General features: G+C 42.2%; 1 protein-coding gene across 1 annotated transcript in view; it reads left to right on the top strand.

Moving 5' to 3' along the window:
* TTLL7 (tubulin tyrosine ligase like 7) overlaps positions 1-24,775 on the top strand; it is a 67,791-nt gene that overhangs the window by 25,993 nt on the left and 17,023 nt on the right. The window contains exons 12-18 of the mRNA XM_015419389.1: positions 890-1,025; positions 1,802-1,888; positions 5,802-5,982; positions 10,015-10,286; positions 15,315-15,449; positions 21,173-21,253; positions 23,599-23,759. Coding sequence (XP_015274875.1) covers positions 890-1,025; positions 1,802-1,888; positions 5,802-5,982; positions 10,015-10,286; positions 15,315-15,449; positions 21,173-21,253; positions 23,599-23,759 — 1,053 coding nt within the window. The remainder of the gene's footprint in view (positions 1-889; positions 1,026-1,801; positions 1,889-5,801; positions 5,983-10,014; positions 10,287-15,314; positions 15,450-21,172; positions 21,254-23,598; positions 23,760-24,775) is intronic.

Raw genomic sequence — 24,775 nt, 5'->3', positions numbered from 1 at the left:
TACATATTATATTTTGTAAGCAACAGAATGGCAGATCCCTGCTGTAGAGTTTGAAACCTCTTGCTCTGGCCTCTCCAGCTGTACACAGACGATATTGTTTCAGTAATTTGGATTGGAGACCTCAAAAAACAGACCCACGTTCTGGTTATCTATCGCAGGTTGCTTCATCTCAATTGAATGGACTGAATTATTTATTTTATTTTATTCATTCGATTTATACCTCGCCCTCCCCGCAGTCAGGCTGTTATGAATATAGTATTTTGTTAATGTTTCATGCCTCATGCACACCTGAAATTGACACTTCAGTGAGTAGTCAAACACTAAATCTTACTTCCATAGATGGCAGTGTCCCTATTTAGATTTTTATAGTTGGCATTCCCCCACACTTGCCCCAGTTAAAAAGCACACATGTGCATGCACACATACATTTCTTTTAACTAGAATGAGTATGTTTGCAGTATATGTTACACATGATGCAGAAGATTAAACAAATCTGCTGTTTGAACATGGGCATAGACTATTGGGAAAGGGGAGGGGCCATGGCTCCGTGGTAGCGCATCTGTTTGGCTTGCAGAAGGTCCCAGGTTCAATCCCTGGAATCTCCAGTTAAAAGGACCTCTGCCTGAGACCCTGGAGATCCTCTGCCAGTCTGAGTAGACAATACTGACTTTGATGGGCCCAGGGTCTCATTCAGTATAAGGCAGCTTCATGTGTTCACGTGAGCATCCCATTGAAATGAAAGGAAGCAGTAATAGTGATTACCTCTGCTCTTGTATGTATGACTCCAATTCATTTAAATGTTGTAAGTCGCTCAGGTGATGCCCTTTGTTGGATTGTAACCCATGCTTATATTTAATGGGTTTCTTCTGCTTTTTTAAAAAAATTGTAGACGAATTTATCCTCCTGATGACAAGATGCTACTTGAAAAATACGAAGGTTTGTTAGCCATTGCCTTTCAGACATTCCTTGCTGGAAGAGCAGCCTCACTTCAGCGAGAAATGAACAACCCTCTGAAAAAGATGAAGGTACCAGCGGAGTAAACTATTGATACCAAGTTTGATGCTTCGTCGGACATTATGGAGTCTTTTAATAAACATCTTCTCATAAAATCATTGTGGAATTTTTCATGATTCACCTTGCAATGTTAAAACGCCAGGGTGTGAGTGAAAGCAAGGTTGCTTGGGCTCAGTCTGCCTTGTTCCATTGTGACCCTTGTGTACCTAAACTGGTTAGGGACTATTTAGCCCTGACTTGGATAAGAAGAAGAAGAAGAGTAGGTTTTTATACCCCACTTTTTTCTACATTAAGGAGCCTGATTTTGTCAGATCTCAGAAGCTAAGCAGGGTCAGTTCTGATTTATTGTTGGATGAGAGACCGCCAAGTAAGACTGGGGTTATCTTCTTGCATCTCATCTGGTTGCATAATTACCAAGTTTGCAAATGTCTCCTACATCTCTGTGTGAGGATACAGACTCAGTGAGTTCTGGTGGCTACCAGTAGACTAGAGAAAACATTTAAAAACTAGCATTTCCGGAAAAGGCCTTTTACAGAAATGTTTATTAAAGATTTTTGTCTTCTATCTTGTTTGCATTGACTGCAAAGTTTAGGATTAAGGTTAGTTGGTAGGGAATGATCAGGAATGGTAGGGGGAGAAAGCATGTACTACTAGTAAGGTTTAGGTTTACTTTAATTAGGCTCTTGAAGAAGAATAGTCCCTGCTGAGGAGTAAATGCTGTGTTTATTTTACTATAGTTTCCCCATGCCTTCTGCCTTCATGCTGATCTTCTGACTTATCTTTTCAGGAAGAAGACATCTTGGATCTTTTGGAACAGTGTGAACTGGATGATGAAAAGCTAATGGGAAAATCTCCTAAACCACGTGGACCGAAGGTATTTCAGAGACTGCTTTGGTACCTCTTTTAATAAAAATACTAAAACTGGCTATAAGTAGAATTTGGTTATACAACAAGGCTGCTGTGTAGAGCTGCAGATCAAAAGGTGTGGCTTTTGATGGGACTGGTAGAAGAATGCCCTGCCCTGGGAATACCATGTTAAAGGAGCAGAGTCAGTTTCATTTCATCTGTCTTTTACTAAGCCTAAAGACTGCTAGGTGCCTATTATAATTTGATTTTTTTTGGAAATTCTGAACTGACCAGGTATGACCTCTAGATGGCATATTGCACTTAACATAGTTAAGATATGCTCACTGTATTGTACTTCTAGGTACTGGGTTTCCACAGAAAATAAAGTACATAGGTGCACATTTACGTGTATGTATATGTGCATGTGCAGACACACACACACAAACATATACCCCACCCAAGTGGATATGTCTTAAAGACAACAATGTAAAAATATTTCTGGGGTTAGAAAAGCAAATAAGCAATGTCAAGCAATTAATAACATTTTATCATTCAGGTTTAATATGTAATAATCTGGGACAAGTTGGATAATAAAATTTGGCAAAGTTTTAAGTTAGTTTTTTTTTTAACTGGATACTTTAATTTTCTTCCTCAATTGTGAGTGTGTGACAGTAGAGCAAAGTTCATACAATCGGACGATTAAGGGTCTGGGACAGGATTCGGGACATGGCTTACGCTCTTGCGTTAATGCAAAAACAGCTCTCAATACTGCACAGTTGTTAAGTGGCTCAGATAGATGTCAAGAGATTGGAATGCTCTTCCTTGCAGTACTGTTAGCTCTTTAAAGATAAAGGAGAGGTGCTCATCTTCTTTCCTGTAAGGGTCTCATGGTGTGACGCTGGAGAGAGTAGTATTGATTAGTGAAACTGCCAGTGTGGCATAAAACCTCCTTTCCCTGCTGGGCCCCAGTCCAAATTGGAGCCACAGTGACTGAAATTTAGGGAAATCTGTGATTTCTCACTTACCTGGTATGACGCTGTGAGATGAAGAAATCCTGAGTCATCCTAGGCTCTTTGGGAAAGTCATGATTTATTCAGACATCAGTCAACTCTTGCCCCTTCCTTGCATAGTAATTGGCAACTCTCAAGAGAACTGAACTGATATAGGCTTGCGAACCCAAAGCCTCCTCCTGGGTTGGTAAGTGGCAATACAGATATGCCCAAGCCTCTCTTGTCTGAGGTTGTTCAAGCCCCTCACCTATGTGTCTTGTATACAATTTGGGGTCAGGAGGCAGAAGTAGGGGATTTTTGAGGAAATTTGCATCCCAGAATGTCAAATGTGCATAAAAATATCACAATGAAATTGTGTTCGGTGGACTGATTACTAGTAAGTGAACAGAAATAACCAAGCTCTGCATTGGATCCACTAGCATTTAGTAGATATTGGACACAAAAAATCCTGAAAATGTAAATGCTCCTGTGCGTATTTCACTATCAGTTATTATATTAATTTTGATGCACTGCACTTTGATACATTTCAAAATGAGGCACTGATGGCTGATGTAAGTAAAGTACTTCTCATTCTATGGCAGCATCAAATGAGCATGTGTTTATGAGACATGTGACCTTGAAAGTTTTGTCTGTGGTCTGGCTTCAGTGATATACATTTTAACATTTTGTCTGTAGATGTGCTTCAACATATACAGTAATGCTGCAAAATTTCAGCAAATCCAGGGATTATGATGCAACATTCAACTGCCACTTTTTGTTAATCATTGGCATGATTTGGCGTGGAGTGACTGTCCACTCCTTAAAGACAACTCTGACAAACAACTAGAAGAAATCCAATCTCCTCCATTTTGCCCAACCTTTTTACATTTTTACATCTCACAATTTACAAATTATCTGTTTCCCGAGCATCAGGGAGGGGTTGGTATGGGAAGAGACAGAAAATGCACATATTATTAATCTGTTACTTCCAAATGTACTTGTTGTCTAAATTTTTAAGCTCTTTTCCATGAGAAGTGATTGTACCCATCAAGACAACATATTAGCTCTTTCTCCCCCCAGGAAATGAAAACTTTACTTATTTATCTACATACCACATTTTTTATCCCCTCCTACATAACTACATTTTTTATCCCTCTTCTAAGAAGCTCAGGACTTCCCCTCCTCTAGTTCATAACAGCCTTGTGAGATGTAGGAGAAGCTGAGAAGTCATAACTGGTCCAAAGTCACCCAGTGAGCTTCATGTCTGGTGGCTCCTCCAGATCTTAGTCTGATACTCCTAACCAGGGGTCATTTCGTAGAAAAAGAGCTAGGGGGACTCATTAGCATAACTCATTAGCATATGCCACACACCCTGACATCACCAGAAGTGTGTCCTCCCCACAGCCGGCGGCGACCTCCAGCGGGCACCAGCAGGGAGCTCCAGGCCCCGCCCTCCTGCACCTCACCCGGGGGGATGGCGTCCCCCCGCATCCCCCCCCAAATGACCCCTGCTCCTAACCACTTTGCCACACTGGCTTTCTTCCTTTATCCTCCGAGGGCTTCCCTATATGGAGGTTTTGGTGCAGTCTTTGAATGATTAGGGAATTAACCTGTGAAGGAAGTGCATTCCTGAACACTAGCTGTGTACCACTTGGAACACATGCTTCACCGGTAATTCATGAAATGTTCCTGTCCTGTTCATTGTGGCATTATATCCTCAGCTGCTCAGGGATAGGAAGACAAACTGGCCGCTATATATTGAGCAACTTACTTTCCACTTAGGAGCCACTGGAGTGCAAGCGTATAAAAACATAACCTATCTTTTGGTAAAAAGATTAACAATCTTGTCAGGGGAGGGCGGGGGTAGCTATAGTCTTTCAATGAACGATCTGTTTCAAGAGAATTGTTCACTCTGACGTTCTGCTTTGTGTCTGCCTTATGGAGGGAGGGAGGACAATTACCTGACCTCGCCTATTGTTCCTGTGGCTGTTTTCTGTCTCAGTCTCTTGCTTTTTCTTCCCTTGTATTGTGAAAGATAAATGACCCCTACTCTGTATAATGTCCCATGTGCATACAGGATTAGAATGAAACATAGCAGGCCCAGACCTGTTTCTGTTGTGTAGGGCTTAATTCCTATGTGTGTATGTTTTTAGATTTTTCTGAACCTGTGTTGTAATATTGTGTGTTATGCCTATTTCAGAACATAATTTTAATGAGCAGAATATGGATGAAACAATTGAAAGATGTGTGGTGATTTTTTTAGCGCATAGTGTGGTATAGTGGTTAGTGTGTTGGACTAGGGCCTGGGATGGAAAAGGCTCGAATCCCTCACATAACTGTGGAAGCCTGCCAGGTGACCTCGGGACCATCACCATCTCTCAGCCTAACCTACCCTCACATGGTGGCAGTTGTGAGCATTAAGTGGAGGGGGGAACTATGTGAAAAGCTGCTTTGTGCCCCCAATCAGGGAGAAAAGTGGGATATAAATAGAAAATAAGTAGTTCTGTATAGTTTCTACTCAATGTATACAGCCCAGTTCTCCGGAATGTAAGATGGCTGATGCAATTAGCATCTTCAGTATTGGCTGCATTCGTACATACCCATGGGCCGGATCCAATACTTTTGTTATGCAGTTGTTGGAGTGTTCCATCAGCAAAAGGATTATTCTGCTGTCACAAAGAACTGTGCCCTGCTGGAGCATGTCCCTTTCAGTGACAGAACACTGTGTTGGAGACAGTCCCCACCAGTAGTATTACTGAAACACTGGATCTAACCCAGTAATATTAATAAAGATGGTAGCCAGATACACCTAAAAACCACTTGCTCTAACAATCAACTTGTTATCATACAGAGATCAACAAAACATACTGTGTTAGAATAATCAGGATGAAATAGATTAAGTTGAAGTGGGGGGAGAGGTTTTTAATACTTGTTTTTCCTTTTTTGCCCTAGCCCCTCTATTCAATGCCGGAGAGTGCACAGTTCTTAAAGAAGAATGACAGTAGTGGCACTAGCTGTGAAAGCAGTAGTGATGTTTCTGAATGGGAAGAGGAAGGTGAAAAAGATCAGAACGAGAAGAGGCAGAAAAAGGTCACGTATGACCTTGAAGACAGGAAATTAATAGAGCGATCTAGTAAGTTAAATAAATACTGTGTAAATGAAATGTAAACAATAAAAATATTTTACCTCTGTGCCTCTGATTGCTGGATTCCAAAAAGCCGCTCTTGACTGTGGATTGTTTTCTATTCAAAAGAGGAACTGAAGTGTATGAAGTGTTCTGATGTACCCTGCATTTTTCTGGATACTTTCCCAGTTTTCCCCTTCTGTAACTGAAAGTGTACTCTGAATCACGTAACAAATCTCAAAATAGCCGCAGGGTATTCTTTACACATAGTCAATGAAATTTAATACGGTAGCTGAAGGGCTGGGGTACCACAAAGTCCAGCATTTGCACGTGGAAAGGCACCTGCTATTCTTTCCTCCTCTCACTTTTTCTCCATTCCACATCACCTGAATGTGAAGCAGCCTAGCATACCCTGATGTGCTCTCTTTGCACATGCAGGGATATTATACTCGGGGAACAAGTTCTAATATACAGTCTCTCACATATATTCTTGGGTGGTACAGTCTCAAACGTTTAGGAAAGGAGCAAGAATCAGGCAGCCCACTGAGGAGTATGTTGCTACTCTTTACTTAGAACTAGTAAAATACCCATTGTTGAGATGGGAAATGGTCGGTAAGGAGTAATGCTACCCATTATAGCATCCCTGCTGGGTGAGGAGTACACCGTGTTTGTTTTCTGTATAGAGATACCCATCCCGTTGTAGGACCTCCTCAGTCTACAGGCTAAGGCATTCAGTGTGAGGAAGGAATTTTGCCTCTGTCATATATGTCCCCCAGGGATGCACTTTACTTGTTCCTGTAAGAGTAAGTTGTAGCTACTCTGAACAATTTAGTCAGTTTGAAACCAAGTTCTAAAGTTTATTTGGCTTGAGATAAACCAACTTGTGCTTCCTTTAGACCTCAGGTTCTTGGTTTTTGTTGTTTTTCTCCCACAAGATCTTTGCTGCTTTCTAAGACAGGGTCTTAGAAGCTTGGCAGGTTAGTATTAGAAGCAGCCTGACAGGTAAGTGGGGATGAATACCAGGGAATAATACTTGAACTGCCTGGTTCTTCTTCATCAATATTCCCACCTTGAGTGTTGCTGAAGGCATGTGAGCAGTGTTGGGAACACCAGAGGTCCAAATAGAATAGCTATGTAGGTAGAAGGAGGAGTCCGATTCTGTCCCAAATAGCTAGTGTAATAATGATTACTACCTCTGGTGAAACAATATTGTATTGCAGCAATATTCTGCTGAAGGAAGAGAAATTAACTTGTTTGTTAATTTAGAATGATCATCCCATTTAATCCTAAAATATTGAGAGGAATTGCAATACCATAGAAACAGTTCCAAAAGATCACCTATAGAGCACTGCTATTTCTTAAACAGCTAAACAAAAACCAGTCCTGACAGATTAGCACCTATACAACTACCTCTGTTGATTTACTGTAGAGGCCTCTTAGTGATTTGAATTGGATGACTATAAGTAGTCAGTTCATGGCCACTTTTCACACTGGTAAGATTTTAAAAATGTTTGTTCGCTGTCTACTTTGTACTTACATTATACAAAACAAAACAATAACTTTGTTGAATTTGAAGTTCTGCAACCGGTATTGGTTCAGCAATTTAAGTTTGCTTAAAGTCAGCCTGTATACTCTCATACAATTTCTAAGGATAATAACTGCAAAACATATAGTTCCAACTCTGAAATTGCCAAGTTTTCCTAATACTTGTGCTGGCAATTCATAGTTGTGATTTCATGAAATAATGATAAAGCACCAGAAAATGTCCTGCCTCATATCTCTGATTAAGGAAGTGTTCAGAGTATTGAAAGCCAGCTTTTAATGATGAGAAACCTTATTCAGCAGCTCTTTCAGATTCAGAGAAATCTCCAAATATTGCCATTAAGCTTATTTTGTGTGAGTGCACGTGTGCGTGTACATGTATGGGGTCAGCATAACATGGCCATGTCAATAGGACATTTAGCACAGAAATGTTACTTTGCTTTATTAAGTGGTTGTTGTAGTTATTACTGCCATAAATTGTTTAATTATTCCCCCCCCCCGGTTTTTGAAAAATTAATTGCTACTGGGATATTGAGATGAGATTAAGGTTTTAGAAGGAAGTTGGTATTAATGTTCTGCTGCTTGAGCAAGAGTTCTTCACACAATTATTTATTTTATTTACTTAATTTATTTATACCCCATCTTTCTCTCCAGTGGACCCAAAGCAGTTTACATCATTCTCCTCTCCTCTCCATTTTATTTTATTTTATTTTATTTATTTATTTATTTAAATATTTTTACCCCGCCCTCCCCGCAAGCGGGCTCAGGGCGGCTTACAAGGGGCATAGCCCATAAATAAAATCCAATAAAACCTTAAAAACAGAATCAAAACATTACAATTAAACATTACAATTAAACAATAAAGTGCTTCCTTTTATCAGATGGTCTTAAGTTGTTTTATTATGACTTCCAGCCGCCCCCAATTAGGGGACCACTGTCGAGAGAATCGTCCGAGCCCGTCCGCAGTTTTCATTGTCGCGAAGTTCTTATACCGCTGGGTTTCCAGGGCATCCCAACTACGATGGTATTGCCACCGATGGTAATGATGGTGACAGCGGTGGCAGTGGCGGCCCCTACATGAAAGCCTGGTGGAAGAGCTCCGTCTTGCAGGCCCTGCGGAACTGCACAAGGTCCCGCAGGGCCCTGATCCCCTCTGGGAGCTCATTCCACCAGGTGGGGGCCGCCACTGAGAAGGATCTGGCCCTTGTAGCAGCGAGCTTTACCTCTCGAGTGCCCGGAACTATCAACTGGTTCCGGGTCCCCGACCGAAGTGCTCTTGGGGGTATATATGGGGAAAGGCGGTCCCTCAGGTAGGTCGGACCCAGGCCATATAGGGCTTTAAAGGTGAGTACCAGCACTTTGAAGCGGACTCGGTATTGATGTGCTCCCACCTGGGGAGGCCCATCAGCAGCCTAGCCGCCGCATTCTGCACTAGCTGCAGCCTCCAGATCAGCGACAAAGGCAGCCCCATGTAGAGAGCGTTACAGTAGTATAGTCTTGAGGTGACCGTCGCATGGATCACTGTAGCCAGGTCTTCGCGGTCGAGGAAGGGGGCCAATTGCTGAGCCTGCCTCAGATGGTAAAAAGCAGACCTAGCAGTGGCTGCTACCTGGGCCTCCATCGTTAAAGAGGAGTCCAGGAGCACTCCCAAACTCCTAACCTCCGACGTAGGCACCAAAGGCACCCCGTCAAAGGTCGGGAGAGGGAGCCCCAACCCCAGACCGTTTTGACTCAGGCCCAGGACCTCCGTCTTCGCTGGATTTAGTTTCAACTGACTCAGCCTGAGCCACTCAGCCACGGCCCGTAATCCCTGGTGTAGATCTTCCGGGTCAGAGGCCGCCCGGCCGCCCAACATCAGATAGAGCTGGGTGTCATCTGCGTACTGATGACAACCCAGCCCAAACCTCCTGGCAATCTGGGCGAGAGGGCACATATAGATGTTAAAGAGCATCGGGGAAAGCACCGCCCCCTGAGGCACACCACAATCAAGCGGGTGCCTCCGGGACTGCTGTTCCCCTATTACCACTCTCTGTCCCCGATCTTGGAGGAAGGAGACAAGCCATTGAAGGGCAAGCCCCTGTATCCCCACGTCGGCGAGGCGGTGGGTCAGCAACTGGTGGTCGACCGTGTCAACACCGCCATGGGGTAGGTTAGACTGTGTGTGTTTGACTGCCATGAAATCTTGCTGAGTTACTTTGGGCCAGAATGCAAATTTTGACTTAGGTCTCCTAGATCCTAGTCTGACACTAACCACTACACTCCAGTGGCCAAAGTCACCAGAATTCTTCTTGAAGTGATAAACACATGAACAGGCCTACTTTATACTTTATTCCAAGACCATGGAAATTTGGAAAAGTATCGTTTTAGTATCTTTATGTATGTATTTAGTATCTTTTTGTATATATTTGAGAAAAAAATTAGTTGCTACTGGGGAATTCCTGGGGGAAATGCTATGAAAGTATGGGAACTGGTTGTTAGCCAAGCTGTGTTTGTTTGCAGGCAGAATGCACTGGAAACAGCCCTTAAAAAAAACTCCTTCTTGCATATCTACTGCATCATCAGCTCCTATAAGACGTTCTGTAAGCTGCCCTCGATCCATTTCAGCCTTTTCTGTGCAAATTCAAGCTGCTGAAAACCGCCCATTCTCTGCCAAGCCGATGGTACAGACCTCTCGTCCATCTTCTGTGAGTAGGTCACACTCTTTAAACAGAGGTTCACCTGCAGTCAAAATGTCACACACTGCCAACCTGGGTACTGTACATGCTTCTGTGGTAAGTTAGTAAATAACATGATGGTGTCAATTTTTTAAACAATGTGTTTTGACTGTAAAAAAATCCAGACTTGAGATGAATACTTGGGCTCCACTATGTTATTCCCTAATTATCCAAGCCTTATATTTCCAGTTCTGCAACTACTGTACCTAAACAGTAATTCAGAGCTAACTAAATCTATTGAAATAAATTTTATAGGTGCAGTTTAAGATTGTTCAAGTATAGCAATATACATTTTCAAAAATTGGAAGAGCACAGAAGGTGTGTTTAATCCAGAAGTACAGCTAGTTTAGGTGTAGATAATGGACATAGGCTTTTGTTATACTTGAATGTTTTCCCTGCGTATGCAAGTAAACTAGGTTGTGATTGTGAAGAATGGGCCTCTGGGGTTGGGTAGAGAATTCCTGCAACCTTCTTGTTGTTCCAAAAAAGCAAATCAAAGATCCAAACCTTATAGAAAACCCTTATTTAAAAAAAGCTTATTAAAAACACCTGAAGTACTACCACCATCCAGAAAGTCACTTTATGTGGTTTAGAGGTATGCATTCAGATATTTTCAAGCCAAAATTGTACTTAACATTAGTTGTTTCCAGAGGTCATTTCGGGGGGGAACGTGGGGGAACAAAGTTCCCCCAGGGGGGGGTGCAGGGGGGCGGGGCACATGACGAAGCCCCGCCCCCTGCTTCCGTTCGCCCCACTTCCAGCCCTCATTCAGCCAGGAGGAGGCAGGAGAAGAGGGAGGGTGCTTCCTCCCCGCCTCTCCCCACCCCCGCCTGCCTGGGGCCAGGGAGGGCCTTGGCGGGGCTTCCTCGCACTCACGCTGGCCTTGCAGGTCCACCACCAGGCCCCTGATGTCAGGGGGTGAGGCATATGCTAATGAGTTATGCTAATGAGTTCCCCTAGCTCCTTTTCTACGAAATGACCCCTGTTTGTTTCATTTTGGCTTGGGTGTATTTGAAGTGGCAAAAGGCACTCCCAAAATATTGAGATTCCCAATATTTAATATTTCAGGATTTCCCCCTCAGATTATTTCTGTTTCAACTAGAATTAAAAAGGGTATATCTAGTCACTGTTTTCAATGGGTAGACCTGGCCTCTGGAGTCTGGGTACCATGTCTACTGTCCATTGAAAGTAGTGACAGTAAGATGCCCAGGTATACTGATATCCAATATTCCTAAACCCCAAAAAATCACCCAGAATGGATTCATGAAGTGGTATCAGTACTCCCCAGATTTTGGGATAATGGAAATCATGTCCTTTCTGAAATATTGAAATGAAATAAAAACAAAATTTTTGATGTGCACACCCCTAATATGATTGAACAGGGGAATGGAGCACAATGTTATTTTCTTACATAAGGAGCAAAAGAAACCCCAGTATTAACAGCATAGCAACCATGTCTCATGACTTGAATATTAACAGTGGTAACTTAATGTTATAAATATCCTAAACACAGCCTTATAAGCCAAAGTTTAAAAGAGGATGAATTATAATACGAGAATGAGCTTGTATATATTACTGAGAAATTATAAGCAAGAAATTTCTAAAAACTGATGATTTTTTAAAATGCAGACATTTTCCTTGGGGTATATATAAAATCAACTAAGAGAACTCCCTTATAGCCAATGAGAGAAAGTGTTAAGACAGCCAATATCCAGGAGAATTCTGATCATGTTTTGGAACCTAATGAAAGTGTCTGTCCAGGATGGTATTATCCATGGATGGACTAGAGCACAGTTAGCAAAACCTTTGAACAAGAGTTGATTTTCAGAAAATGTATCCTATATGTATATGTAAAGGTAAATGTTCCCTTGCTCGAAAGCCAGTTGAATCCGACTCTAGGGTTGCGGTGCTCATCTTCGTTTCAAAGCCGAAGAGCCAGCGCTGTCCAAAGACGTTTCTGTGCTCATGTGGCCGGCATGACTAAACACCAAGGCGCACGGAACGCTGTTACCTTTCCCACCGAAGTGGTGCCTATTTATCTACTTGCAATTTCTTGCTTTCGAACTGCTAGGTTGGCAGGAGCTGGAACTAGAGACGGGAGCTCACTCCGTCATGCGGCACCCGGGTCTTCAACTGGTGAACTACTGACCTTCCACAGCCTGCAGTTCAGCATCTTAACCACTTGAGCCACCGCAGCTCCATATGTATATATACTTAATGTTAAAAACCAATAAATAGATATATTAAAAAGTTGATTTTCAGAAAGGGAAGATTCCCACACCTTAACCTTAACACTTATGTGCTATTTGTATATCAGAGAAAGGGGTTGGCAAGTTCTGTCAGTGACAGACAAAGGAAGGTTTCAAATTCTTAGGACAGTGAATAAATTTCTGACAAAAGGGAGGTCTTGACTTATACAGACATTGCAGGTAAAACAATTTGACCAACTTCTCAACTTGATCTGCAGGGCTTGCCACTTTATAGACTGAAGCATAAGAAACAACGTGGTAAGATTAGGTTAATTTACCTTATTTATGCAGCAAGGGAGCCAAGTGGCTGTGACTTCTTCCCATGCTACTTAAATAATGTATGGGCACAGCTTCTTTCCACAGAAATGTTCCTTTATCATGTCTGAAGTATATTAACTGGTTAGTAGTGATGCCAACATTCCATCAGTACTGACATACACTTCCAATCATTACTTGACTTTGTTGTAGGGCTGCCAAGTGGGGGCGGGGGGTGGGTAAACCCCCACTTTGGAGGCCCGATTTCTGCTGCTGTGGAATCGGGCCCCGGGGGGAACTCTGCCCCCGAAGCGCAGTGTGGCTGCGTCACCAGAGGTGACACAACCACGTCGACCACGTTGGGGGCGTGGCCCGGATCGTCGGAGGGAAAACTGTATGGTTTTCCCTCTGACGATCCGGGCCACGCCCCCATCGTGGTCAATGTCGCGTGTCACTTTTGGTGACGCGCTGCCGGCGCGTGCGCGCATCCAAGAACGGCTCCCAGAGCCTGGCGAGGCTCCCCCGCCGGTGAGTTTTTTGGACTTGGCAACCCTACTTTGTTGGACGCAATTGCTTGGCAGGGTTCATGAGCCACATGGTACCAATTCATGGGGTAGGCATATGTGTGTGTATTGATTCATTTCTTGAGATTTTTTTCCTACCAAAATGGTTCTGTCGAGCCATGAGTGGTTGACAAAACCAGGTAAAAACAACAGGACCCAGCATTATACAGTTGCAAAGATTACAAGCAAAGATTAGATAGATAGCAGCCACATATAAGAGCTGCTAAAGCAACACTACAATGATATCACAGTCCAGTTTAAATGTTAAGTCATTTGCTGTTGTTCTCAAGCCTGCGGATATAGGAAATGTAACACACTTGGGATTTCTAGTTGAACCTAGAACAAGACTTTAAAAGTATTGGTTATATATGTGAAGTCTGTCACTGTTGAAATATTTTGGAAATGCAGTGTCCCACATAAATGACTGTTTGTCACACAGTGTGACTTTTCCATTGGTAAGAGAGAGTGTGCTTCAGGCCATGTGTTTTTCTTTGATAGAATTGGAAGTTCTATTTCTTTATATAACATGCATACAATTATCTGCAGAGGAGAAGCTCTAGAAACTAATGGCAAGTGTATGGAATACGTTTCATGAGCATAGCATGGCATTATTGCTTATGTAACCGCAAATAATGCACTGCATCTGGCCAACTGTAAAAAAAATTGGAAATCAATAATTTCTTAGTATACTGAAAAAGTAATTATTTGGGAAAGATGAGGTGCTTGTGTTATTGAATTGTGAGAGAATAGATTTAGTGAGTCATTTTTGGATTAAGAATTAATTCCACAAATCAGCAGAAACAGGGGCTATGATGGTAAGCATGCTTGCTCGGAAGTAAGTTTCAGTGAGATCAATTGGATTTACCTTCCAGCAAAAGGCGTTAGGACAGTGGTGTGAATATAGATGGCATAATCAGCGCTCCAGAGCTGTTAGAGAGTGATAGAGAAATGTAAGCAAAGCAAATACAGTTGTATAAGTAATAAATTCACATAATTTTAGAGCAAAATTAACATGTAGTGTCACAAAGATAATGTTAATTAAGTCCAGTATGATGTATTTCTTCATAACAGTTCCTTGTTTCAGTAGGCTTTTGCATTAGTTGTTTTAAATGTGCACCCTAAACTTTCAGTTCTTCCTTTTTAGCCATTTCCATATATTGTATGATAAGCCCCCTTTTAGGTGCATAAGAATGTCTTTATGTTATTAATTTTATTATTAATGTGCTAATATGGTAGGTGGAAGGAAGGATGCTTCCAGCTCTGTGTTTCTAAAGCTTTGATCAGTATGCATGTGCCCTTCTTTGAAACGTGCTTGTTCTCACAAAATGCCTTTGTTAGTTAACTCTAGTTAAAATATTTTTTAAATGCTACCTCCAGTGGTGCTCTTTCCACAGCTCTAGCCAAGAACTGAACATAGGCTTGCCAAGTCCCCCGGGGGGCAGGGAAATCCCCGCCCGAGAGGCCCATTACCCGCCGCTGGTGGATTGGGCCCCGGGGGGAACCTCACCCCCAAAGCATGTGACGTACCCGGCGTCAGCATGTCACCCGGAAGTGACGCAGTCACGTTGGGCGCGTTGGGGGCGGGGCCACGGTCATCCGAGGGAAAACTCTATGGTTTTCCCTTGGATGATTGTGGCCCCGCCCCTGGCGTGCCCGACGTGGTTGCGTCACTTCTGGGTGACATGGTTGCGGTGCGCGCGCATTCCCGGAATGAAGCTGGAGTCCCCCGCTGTACATACAGCGGGGACTTGGCAACCCTAACTGAACAGCCAGGCTTACAGTCCCAAGCCCTGGATCACGGCACGCACTGTAATTCTAGATCTTTTGAATTCCACACCAAGTGCCTAATGTCAGGGTTTGGTCATGTATGTAGTCCTTAAATAAACCTCCTGTTCCCCCTTATTTTTATTAATAAAATTGTTTGTAAGGAACACCTGTGACTTTGCAGTGTTTCAGGCCTCTGAAATATTGTAATGGGCCTTCATTCATTAAGTTGTTTCCATTTTGTGCCCCCCCAGGGTGAAGCTCTGCTGCACCAGAAGACAAAAGAGCAAGAGGAGACACTAACCAGGGAGACTCTGCTAATTTTTAATGACATGAAGATCAGGTTTCCCGGGAAAACAAATGAAGAAGCAGAATCAATACTTGAAGATGTAAGTATTAAGTCTATAAGAAGAGCCCTGTTGGGTCTATCTAGTCCAGGATCGTGTTTCCCATGGGCAGTCAACCACATTCTCTGTTCTCTCCTCCTCCCTATTAAGTTAGGCAAGAAGGCAATAGCCCACTCCTGCTCTTGCCCCTGAGCAAATGGTATCCACTGACACACCTCCTCCCAGTGTGGGCTTCCACTTAGTCTTCATGGCTAACAGCCATTGCTCAACCTACCCCCCTCATTACTTTAAAACCCTTTTAATGCTATCTAAATTAGTAGCCATCACTGCATTTTTGCAGCAGCATATTCCTTACAAGTTGTGTGAAGAACTACTTTTATTTTCTGAATCGACTATCATTCAGTCTCATTGAGTCACCTGAAATTCTAGTGATAGGAATCTTTTTCTGCATGCTATGCATTCCCTTTTCTGCATGCTATGCATACTTTTATAAATTTCTACCATTGCCCCACCCAGTCTCTTTCTTAACCAAAGAAAGTACTTAGGTATATTGGAGAAGGACAATTTTCTTTCTGCTAAACATAGAAAGAATGTTGTTCAGCTTTTGAGTATGCAAAATCCCATTTTAGAACAGAATGTTAAAACTGAAATACCTTTATTTTCCTCAAGATGGAAAACATCTTTAACTTTCCCTTCACTGAGGCATTAAATTTGTGACATATAATGCATAAATTGCAATGCTCACACTTAGAGGTATATACTTTCCCTTGAGAGGAGCATGTTTATGTGTTTGTGTGTCTGTGTCTGTGTTCAGAACCACTTTCCTAAAGGCTAAAATTAGTTTGTACTTTTCATTATGTGACTATAAAACTTTCAGCAGTTGTCCTGCACATCCAATTGTTCTTTCTTGCATTTTATCCTGCATTAATAATATTGACATGTCATGAGCCAGAGAGCAGCTCATATGCCTTTTTTTATACTATCACATATAAGACCTTAACATTTAGAAATGACTGTAGGAAAAGAGACCTGTGTAATGCTGATTCTTGTTTTCTGGCACTTTGTGGAAACTCAGTACTATTTGAACAGTCATTTTGCAGATGAGCAGAAGGAATGATACCAAGGTCCTTTTGTAGGCCTGCCTGCCTCAGGCTCCACCAATGTCTAATCATTCTGCCATGAGGAAGGGTATGAATATCAGTGTTCATTTCTCAGCAATAACATCTCAGGATAAACCTTAATGACTGGCTGCTGCGAAATGTGGCAGCCAGGCCCTCCCTCCCTTCCCCTCCCTCTGCGGGAACTGCAGCTAGATGAGGCATTGCCTCACTGCATTGCCCTGCCAACCAACTGAAGCAGGAACAGAGAAGCTTAAAACATGGTGACATCATGTTCTCTTCATGTATTCTCTTCACACTGTTTGGTAACTCACAGTTGTGCTGTGAGGAATAATTTCCCATGCACAAGGTGTTCTAAAGGTAATTCTCATTTGTTTGCATTATGGTTAACCATGACATGTATTTGAATTTAGAGGAAAGCTTAGGCAATTTAGCTTGTGTTCATAGTTTCATACTGTGAGGAGTTTGCTTTGAGAAAGAGTATTTATACTCAGTATGTTGGACTTCTACATGCATGCTTTCCCCAGAGCAAATTATTCACGGCACCCTTTTGAAGTTTGCCTGTGTTTAGCGATGCTGTGTAGAAGCTTGTATTCCCCAGGCTCTGAATTAAAGTAGCAGCAGCTTAAACTTCTTCCCTTTCTCTCCAGCTCTTGTGGTGTAGATCTCTTCCCTTCTCCCCCTCTCAGTCCTACCGACCTTGTGCCTACTGCAGCTATTGCAGTCTGATGGACTACATTTCCCAGGGTGCACCTTGATGCCATAGACAAAGCCCAAATGGCATCTGAGCTCCAGGGATGGGAGTGAGAGAAGGAAGAACAGGGAAGGAGGTCAAACGAATATGCCTGATTAAGTAGCGGTCAAGGAATTCTTGAAAATCGCTGGAGGTGAAGGCCGTCCTGTTGTCTGTGACAATCCAGGAGCGGCAGCCATTGTCTCCGGAGCAATGCAGTGTGCGGGGTCGTATGACTTGGTGCACGGTGCATTGCTAGTTGGAGCCGGCTTGCTCATCTGGATCCCACCTTCGTCGCCAGTGAAATGTACTGGGTTCAGACACATTGAGTGATCAGCTCATAGTTTATTAAGTGATTCAGCAGTGAGAACAAAAACAAAGTTCCCTGGCTGAAGCCAGGTTTTATGCACAAAGAAAGTCACACCTAAAACACACCTCACTCCCCGTGATAGGCTATTTACACCAAGTTACCTTTCCAGGTAACCCTATAGATGTTGAACAACACTGGGGAGAGATAGTCTCTTGCAGCACTCCACACTTTAGTGGGTGTTGTTGGGACAATTCCTCTCCAAGCAGCACCTTCTGTCCCTGACCATGCAGGAAGGAGAAAAGCCATTGCAAGGCATATTCCAGCATTGGCAAGGCAGTGGGTCAGAAGGCCATGGTCAACCGTGTTGAATGCTGCTGTTAGATGAAGAAGCAACAGCAGCACTGACCCACCCTGATCCCGAATTGACTGATACATCTGCCAATGGTTTTTCCTCGCTTCTAGCTGATTTATGAATGCTTCTGTTTCACTGCTATGATTATGCACTTCCTCTTTTTTGTCACTTTCCTCACAATATTGTGGTTGTGCACACGTGCCCAAGGAGGCCTTGTGGTTGTTTCCGTGTTGAATAAATTGCCACATCTGGTAACCCTGAAGTACAAAATAGTATTCCAGGGTTAGGTTATGCAGTTTCCAGTTAACAAAGCAGGCTCCAAACTTAAAAATCATTCTGCTGCGGTAACATTGACTAGCCTTTCAAGTGCTCCAGTGCACTAATGCTGTTGGGCTTTGGGATCATTTTCCAGATGTTATTAGGGATTTGAGCCTCTCCTTACTGACTTATTCTCAGTCTATCACAGTGGCTATTAATTCCTTTTGTTGTTGCTGAGGGGTAGCACTGACCGACAAGCATGTCAGTGCTGAATTATTTAATCCTAGAGCAGTTGTACATTTTATATTCCCTTATTGCTTGCAAAGGTATTTTGGTGTTGCATGTCAACTATCTGAGCCTTGTCTGAGTTGTTTAGAAGGTAACAATCCTTATGAGAGGAAAGTAATATGAAACTCCCTGTACTTCACCTGGAAACTGGAAGATTTTAAAAAGACCCTTTTCCCCTTTCCATTACCCACCTAGCTAGACTTTGTGCTGCTTTACCATTTTCCTGCGCCATCTGGTGGCACAGCAGGAAAGAACATCTAGCAGAACTGCCAATTCTTATTGCACTTTTGTGCTGCAAAATTATGTTCTATTTAAACTAAAACCCTGGAATGAACAAATGTGTACTAGAAAACACAAACGTTTTAAAATGGGAAGCAACAGGAAGAAAGCAGCTGATGAGAATATTTTGCTGGGAGGGCGCCACTTGTGGTAAAGTGCAAGTCCTCAGGGTTTAGTTCCAGCATTTCCCTTTAAAGGATCATGGGTGTCAGAACTGGAATAGTCTTTTGTTTGGGACCTCAAAAACTGACCTCAAAGTTAAGCTAGCATAATAAAACACAGCTTCATATGTCCATAATAGAGTTTGGGGCACGATTAAGGTGTGGGTTTGACCAAAACAACACTAAATAGCTTGGGCCTCTCTGCACATTGTGTGTGTGTGTATGTGTGTGTGTGTTTGCGTGGTTTGATCAAAACGTGTTGTTGAGTAATGGTAGAGATCTTGGTAGAACATAGCACCAGGGCTTGTTTGTCTAATGTCTTAAAACAAGCAAGGGACCTTCTGGGAGGCATCTCATTTTCTCCTCCCACCCCGTTTCTTCTTTCCCTTTGCTGAAAGCCCCCCCAGACTCTCCTGCTTTCTTCTCTCTTCCCCACCCACCAGCTAACCTATCTTTATCTGCCCTCCTGTCTTCAGCTTTCCTTCCTTCCCTCTCCCTGTGAAAACTCTGGCCAAGTTATACACTGCTGGCTGAGACTGGCCCAGTTGCATGGTGGGCCACAACAAGGACTTGCAGAGGGCACCTCACTTTCCCTTGTGTCCCCTCCCCTCCCCACATTATTTCCTCTTTCTGTTGTCCTGGAAACCCTAATATCCTCACCTTTCCTGCTTCTTTCTGTCCTTCCCATCTGCCAACCAACCCCGACTTCTTGAGCTATATTTATTATTCATTTACTTCATTTATATTTTGCTTTTCTACACAATGTGGACCCGAGGAGCTTATATCATTCTCCTCAACTCCATTTTATCCTCATAGCAACCGTGTGATGTAGGTTAAGCTTAGAGTGTGTTACTGTCCCAAGGTAAGCTTCCACAGCAAAGTGGGACCTGAGTCTCTCAGATCCTAGTCTGAAATTCTAACCACTACACTGGCTTTTCTGAGGTAGCTGCTGCTGAATAGTAGCAATTGCTGCTGAACAGTAGCAATTAGCTGGGCCTGGGGGAGCCATACAAGTTGCATGGTAGCAAGTTGTCTGGTGTCTGCGGCCAGTCCTGGCTCCAATGAGTCTTTCCTCAAAAGCCAAAACAGTCATGAAAAGGGCCCTTCCCCATTGCCTGCCTTTTTCTGATAGAAACCAAGGCTTGAATACTGTTGTGGTAGCCTAGCGATGGCCCCTCAGGGCATCTGCTTCTTAAAGCTACAGGCATTTCTTTTATCATTTGAGTTTTCAGATTTATTTGCAAACTTGAGGCTTCCTCAAGTTTGTAGAAAGATCCGTCTTGCCTGTTCATGACCCCTGTCTCCAGATTTAAGTATCCACAGCTTTGGCCACATTGATTGCGGTTACATGCTTGAACTGTGGGCCTGTTTATGAAGTCTAGGAAATCCCAATACTATATTCAGTTTAAAGTGATGATGAGAGCTTTAATCATCATGAGATAAATTAGATGCTAAACAGTAGCAGGATTGGTATCTTGATGTAAAGCTTTGGATTCAACAGTGATCCATGAATTACCCACGGTAGTCAAATTAGTGTTGAATTCCTTCCCTGAGTATGAAGGTATTATTATCTCAGGCTTTTTAGCTAAGGGAAATTTCTCGCATTGCTGTTGTAAGATTGGGGTGAGAAGCAGGCAATGAAGTCTACACACATCTGTGATGGATACATAAGCGTCGTATTGGAGTCAAAGGTTCATTCCTCCTGCAAAAGGGGTTGGTTTTATAGGAGATTGACTCATGGAAACAGGCCCAAATATGTTCACACTTCATAAACTCTTCATTTGTGATGAGAAAAAACATAACTGTATTTTCATACTTGTACTGTCCCTCCTGCTTTGCCTTCCATGCAGAGCCAACATTGAAAATGTCCAGATTTAGGAACTCTAAGCTATTTGTTGTTCCATCCATGTTGGAATGCTTTAACACGTTACAGTTCTTGGCTACAAACTGAGCTATTAAATCACAGTTCAATCCTGGTTTATAATCCTGGTTTGTGGGACAGAACGAAACTACAATTTGTTGGAAGTACCCTAATTCAGCTGTTTTAACAATTTTTCCCCGATAGAAAGAAGTTTTCAATTTTTACGGTATACAAGAGGGGAGGGATTGGCATGTAAAGCCAATTAAAAATTAATCTCATTCTTATTACCAAAAAAAGAGTTCATTCTTAACCTCTGCAACTATTGTATGCAGTCATTTGTCAGTAATATAATTTTCTTTGACAGTTCCATCATTCTTATATAATGTTTTTTGGCTTTCTGAATAGATTATGGATAATTGGAAATACCACAAATCAAAAGTGGCTTCATACTGGTTGATAAAGCTAGATTCTGTAAAACAGCGAAAGGTGAGTGGTCTTCTTTCTTTCACTGTGTGTTAGCCATTGGAAACAATACTAGTACAGAGTCATGGTCATTAACTTTTCTCTACTTGCACCTCTCAGTAGATCTTCAGTGATATTTTTTAATGTTGCTTTGTTTATTTATTATATGGATATCCCAGCTTTCTTCCTTGGAACTCGAGGTGTCCATGTGTTTCTTAATTGATCTCCTGTGTGATCACTGGGTAAACCCAGACCTGCTTAGGTTCAGCAATGTTGCTGTATCATACTCCTTCAGACTGTTATGACTGATTTTCTACTTTGGGGGGCAACTGTTATTGTGTAGCGTATGAGAGAATATAGGGATTGTAGCTGAGAACATTATTGTCTTTTGCCGTCATGGATATAAATTCTTATGCATTATGTTATCTCACTACTAGTGGTGTGCATCCAGGTACCTTGCATCAATTTCCACTGGTGTACGTAGGAAAAATTTGTGTAATACCCTGTGTTGCTTTATGTCTTCCTAAATAAGTGCTTCTGGAAATCAGTCCGTAGCTTAATTTGTACACAATTAGCCTTGAAGCCACAAATGGTCCCAGCGATCGTCTTATGTGTACAGTTTAACATTTTGATGTTGAGTGGAAGCTGTTGGTCCACCATTTACCCTGTGAACCTCTTACAGAAGATTGGAATTGATAAGTTAATTGCAGCAAGAAATTGCACCACCAACTTGTAGTTAACACTGAAATGAATTGAAATAAAGCAGCTACTGTCCTAAAGCAGGCAGAGCGGATTTCGTGTGTGTAGAAGTTTAATTTTCTTATATTTAATTGAGTTCTATAAACAAATCACCACCTGGCCCTTTAAAGTGGCCACTTGTTTATAGACCTCAGATGTTATGTTGCATGATAACTCTGTACAAACACCCCAAAAGAAGAAAAATTTTGCATGGTAAATTTTTTGTTTGATCAAGTTACAAAATTCTGTTAGAAACATCAGGTGGGAAATCAAGTCAGATCTTCATTATTTATTTATTTAATTTATATCCCTCCCTCCCCGCCAAGGCAGGCTCACGGTGGCTAACATAGAGATGTAAAACAATTAAAACAAGAGCTGAATAAAATCAAGACGATACAGTCTGAGTATAATTATAAAATATACAAATATATAGTGCTAATTTGTATCAGATGGCGGACAGAGCAGCATTCTCCGGTAACAGCTGTCTGACATCATAGTCTGGGTCTTCTATGTACTATTCTCTCCCCTTCCTTGAGACCACTGGGGTTGTGAATAGAAGCCTAGCAGAGGCATTAAAAAGGGTAGGGATCAACCGGTTGGCCTTTTAATCTTGCTTTCCTTCCTGTGTAACCAGACTGAAGAAGTCTCTCTCAAAATCCATCTCCACAAGAGACTCTGCCTTTGTAAGGCATTGGGAAGTCAGTCCAAGCTGCAGGCAGTTAATGTTTGTCAGCATTAGTCAATAGTTCTGATCCATTAATCTACCTTGGGCGCTATTTTAGGTGGCAAGACAGTACAGGAGATTTGCAAATAAATAGGCAGTGGCTCTGTAAAAAGGTAATTAAATCTGGAAAACTATCAACAAGTACATGGGAGTAAGCCCCATTAAATACTTCTGAGTAAATGTGCGTATGGATGGGGCATGGGAGTGTATATCTGTATCAACAGGGAGAGTCTGAATTTCCCCTGTGATTGGAATATCAATGATAGACTTATTGACCAGCCAGTCAAACACTGATGCACTCCATTGTTCTGGCGTCTCTCTCGTGTTTCAGGCAGGCTATCTGCCCTTTTTTTCCTTTTATTTTTTTTGAGTGCAGCATTTGTATTCCTTCAGTTCTTTCTTTGCTTTATTAAAAAATCACCACCACAATAATTCTTTTTTAATATAGTTGAAAAAGTGTGTTGGGTAGAGTATGGAAGTAGGCTTGAGCTATGTCACAGGGAGTTGTCCAGTCAGTTCTGCACACCGCTGGGCTGGGCTACAAATAAGAGCAGGGCTTCCTTAGGGATTGAGCAAATGATATGTCTCAGTTTAGAAAGTGGGCTTCCACAGGGGGCTTATCAAATTGTGTTTGTCTCAAAGCACCCTAAGGGGAATAACTGATAACTGAGAAATTTCCAGAGAAAAATCTCTTATTCAGAATAAATGTTTTATTTGCCCTCACTGTTCTATAAAAGGAACCTTTAGTTAATGGCATAATATATGTAACACATAGCAATGTGCCAAATTCTAAAACCTGCTTTCAGTATTGCTTCCTAAGATTCTTAATAAAATTATGTATTCTATGTACTTTATTATTTTTTTGCCAATATTTCCCTCATCCTCCCCCCACCCAATACTTTTCTAGGTTTTAGACATCGTGAAAGCAAGTGTTCGTTCCGTTCTACAGCGAATCTGGAGAGTTTCAGATGTTGAATGTTTACATTTGTACCGACTTTTTAACCGTGTCTTTAATCGCCTTCTGTGGAGCCATGGACAAGGCCTGTGGAATTGTTTCTGTAATTCAGGGTAAGACACATGTGTATAATAACTCATGTGGTTTTTCCTTGATGGAGAACACATGTTTTTGTCTCTGCTGTGGAGTACTTAGTAATGGTAACTCCACTTACAAAGCAATGATTTCTCAGAATATTTCTTTCCTTATTCTCAGTGCCAGGATAATGATGGTTTCAGAGGGTAGCCGTGTTGGTTTGCAGTGGAACAGCTAGACTGGAGTCAAGTACCACTGTAGGGACCAGCAAGTTAGAGACTTGTTGGTCTCCAAGGAGCTTCTGGACTCAGTCTACCTGGGATAATGATGGATTCAGTAACTTTCAGGTTATATTTACTGAAATCCGTCGGCATCATCCTCTTGTGCTGTCAAAGTTTTAGAACCAAGGTTAGAAAGACTGGCATTCCCTGCCCCTCTGCTGCTTTACTTCTGCAACCTTTTTGTGCAATGTCCTGTATGCTTCAAAAGCTTTCTGATATTTTGGTCAAAGATACCTTTATCTTCTGCTGTTCTGTGCATACCCCTGAAAGCACATGACTGTGGTTTTACTAATAGTGGATAGTAGCATTAGGTTTGAAACAGAGAAACCCAGGTTCCAAACCCTTCTCTACCATGACGTTCATTGGATGACACTGGTTAAGCCATTACTGCTTAGTTTAATCCACTTCCCAAGCATTATATATTAGGGCTGGAATATTCCAGGACTGGGTACCAGGGACTGGCTGAGCTTGGAGCTCAAGAACAATAGCCCACCAGGACTCTGGAGGTGACCAATGAGAAACTAATGTTATGTAAATAGCCTATCATTGGGAGCCGGGTGTGTTTGGGTGTGGTTTTTGCATACTATTTAAACAGGGCTCTTGCCCTGAGGTTTCAATCTTGTATTTGCTGAATCACTTAATAAAGTAGAGCTGTTCACTGCAATGCGTCTTGAACCCAGTATTTTAACAATGGCAATGAAGATGGGATCCTGTCGAGCGAGCCTAGCACCCATCTGCACCGCACTGCACACTGAGCTCCAGTGCCATGCGCA

This window comes from Gekko japonicus, unplaced genomic scaffold (genome assembly GCF_001447785.1).
Source record: "Gekko japonicus isolate JY-2015 unplaced genomic scaffold, Gekko_japonicus_V1.1 scaffold494, whole genome shotgun sequence".
NCBI lineage: Eukaryota > Metazoa > Chordata > Lepidosauria > Squamata > Gekkonidae > Gekko > Gekko japonicus.
The sequence above is the reverse complement of the archived record's forward strand: the minus strand, read 5'-3'. Positions and strand labels throughout refer to the sequence as shown.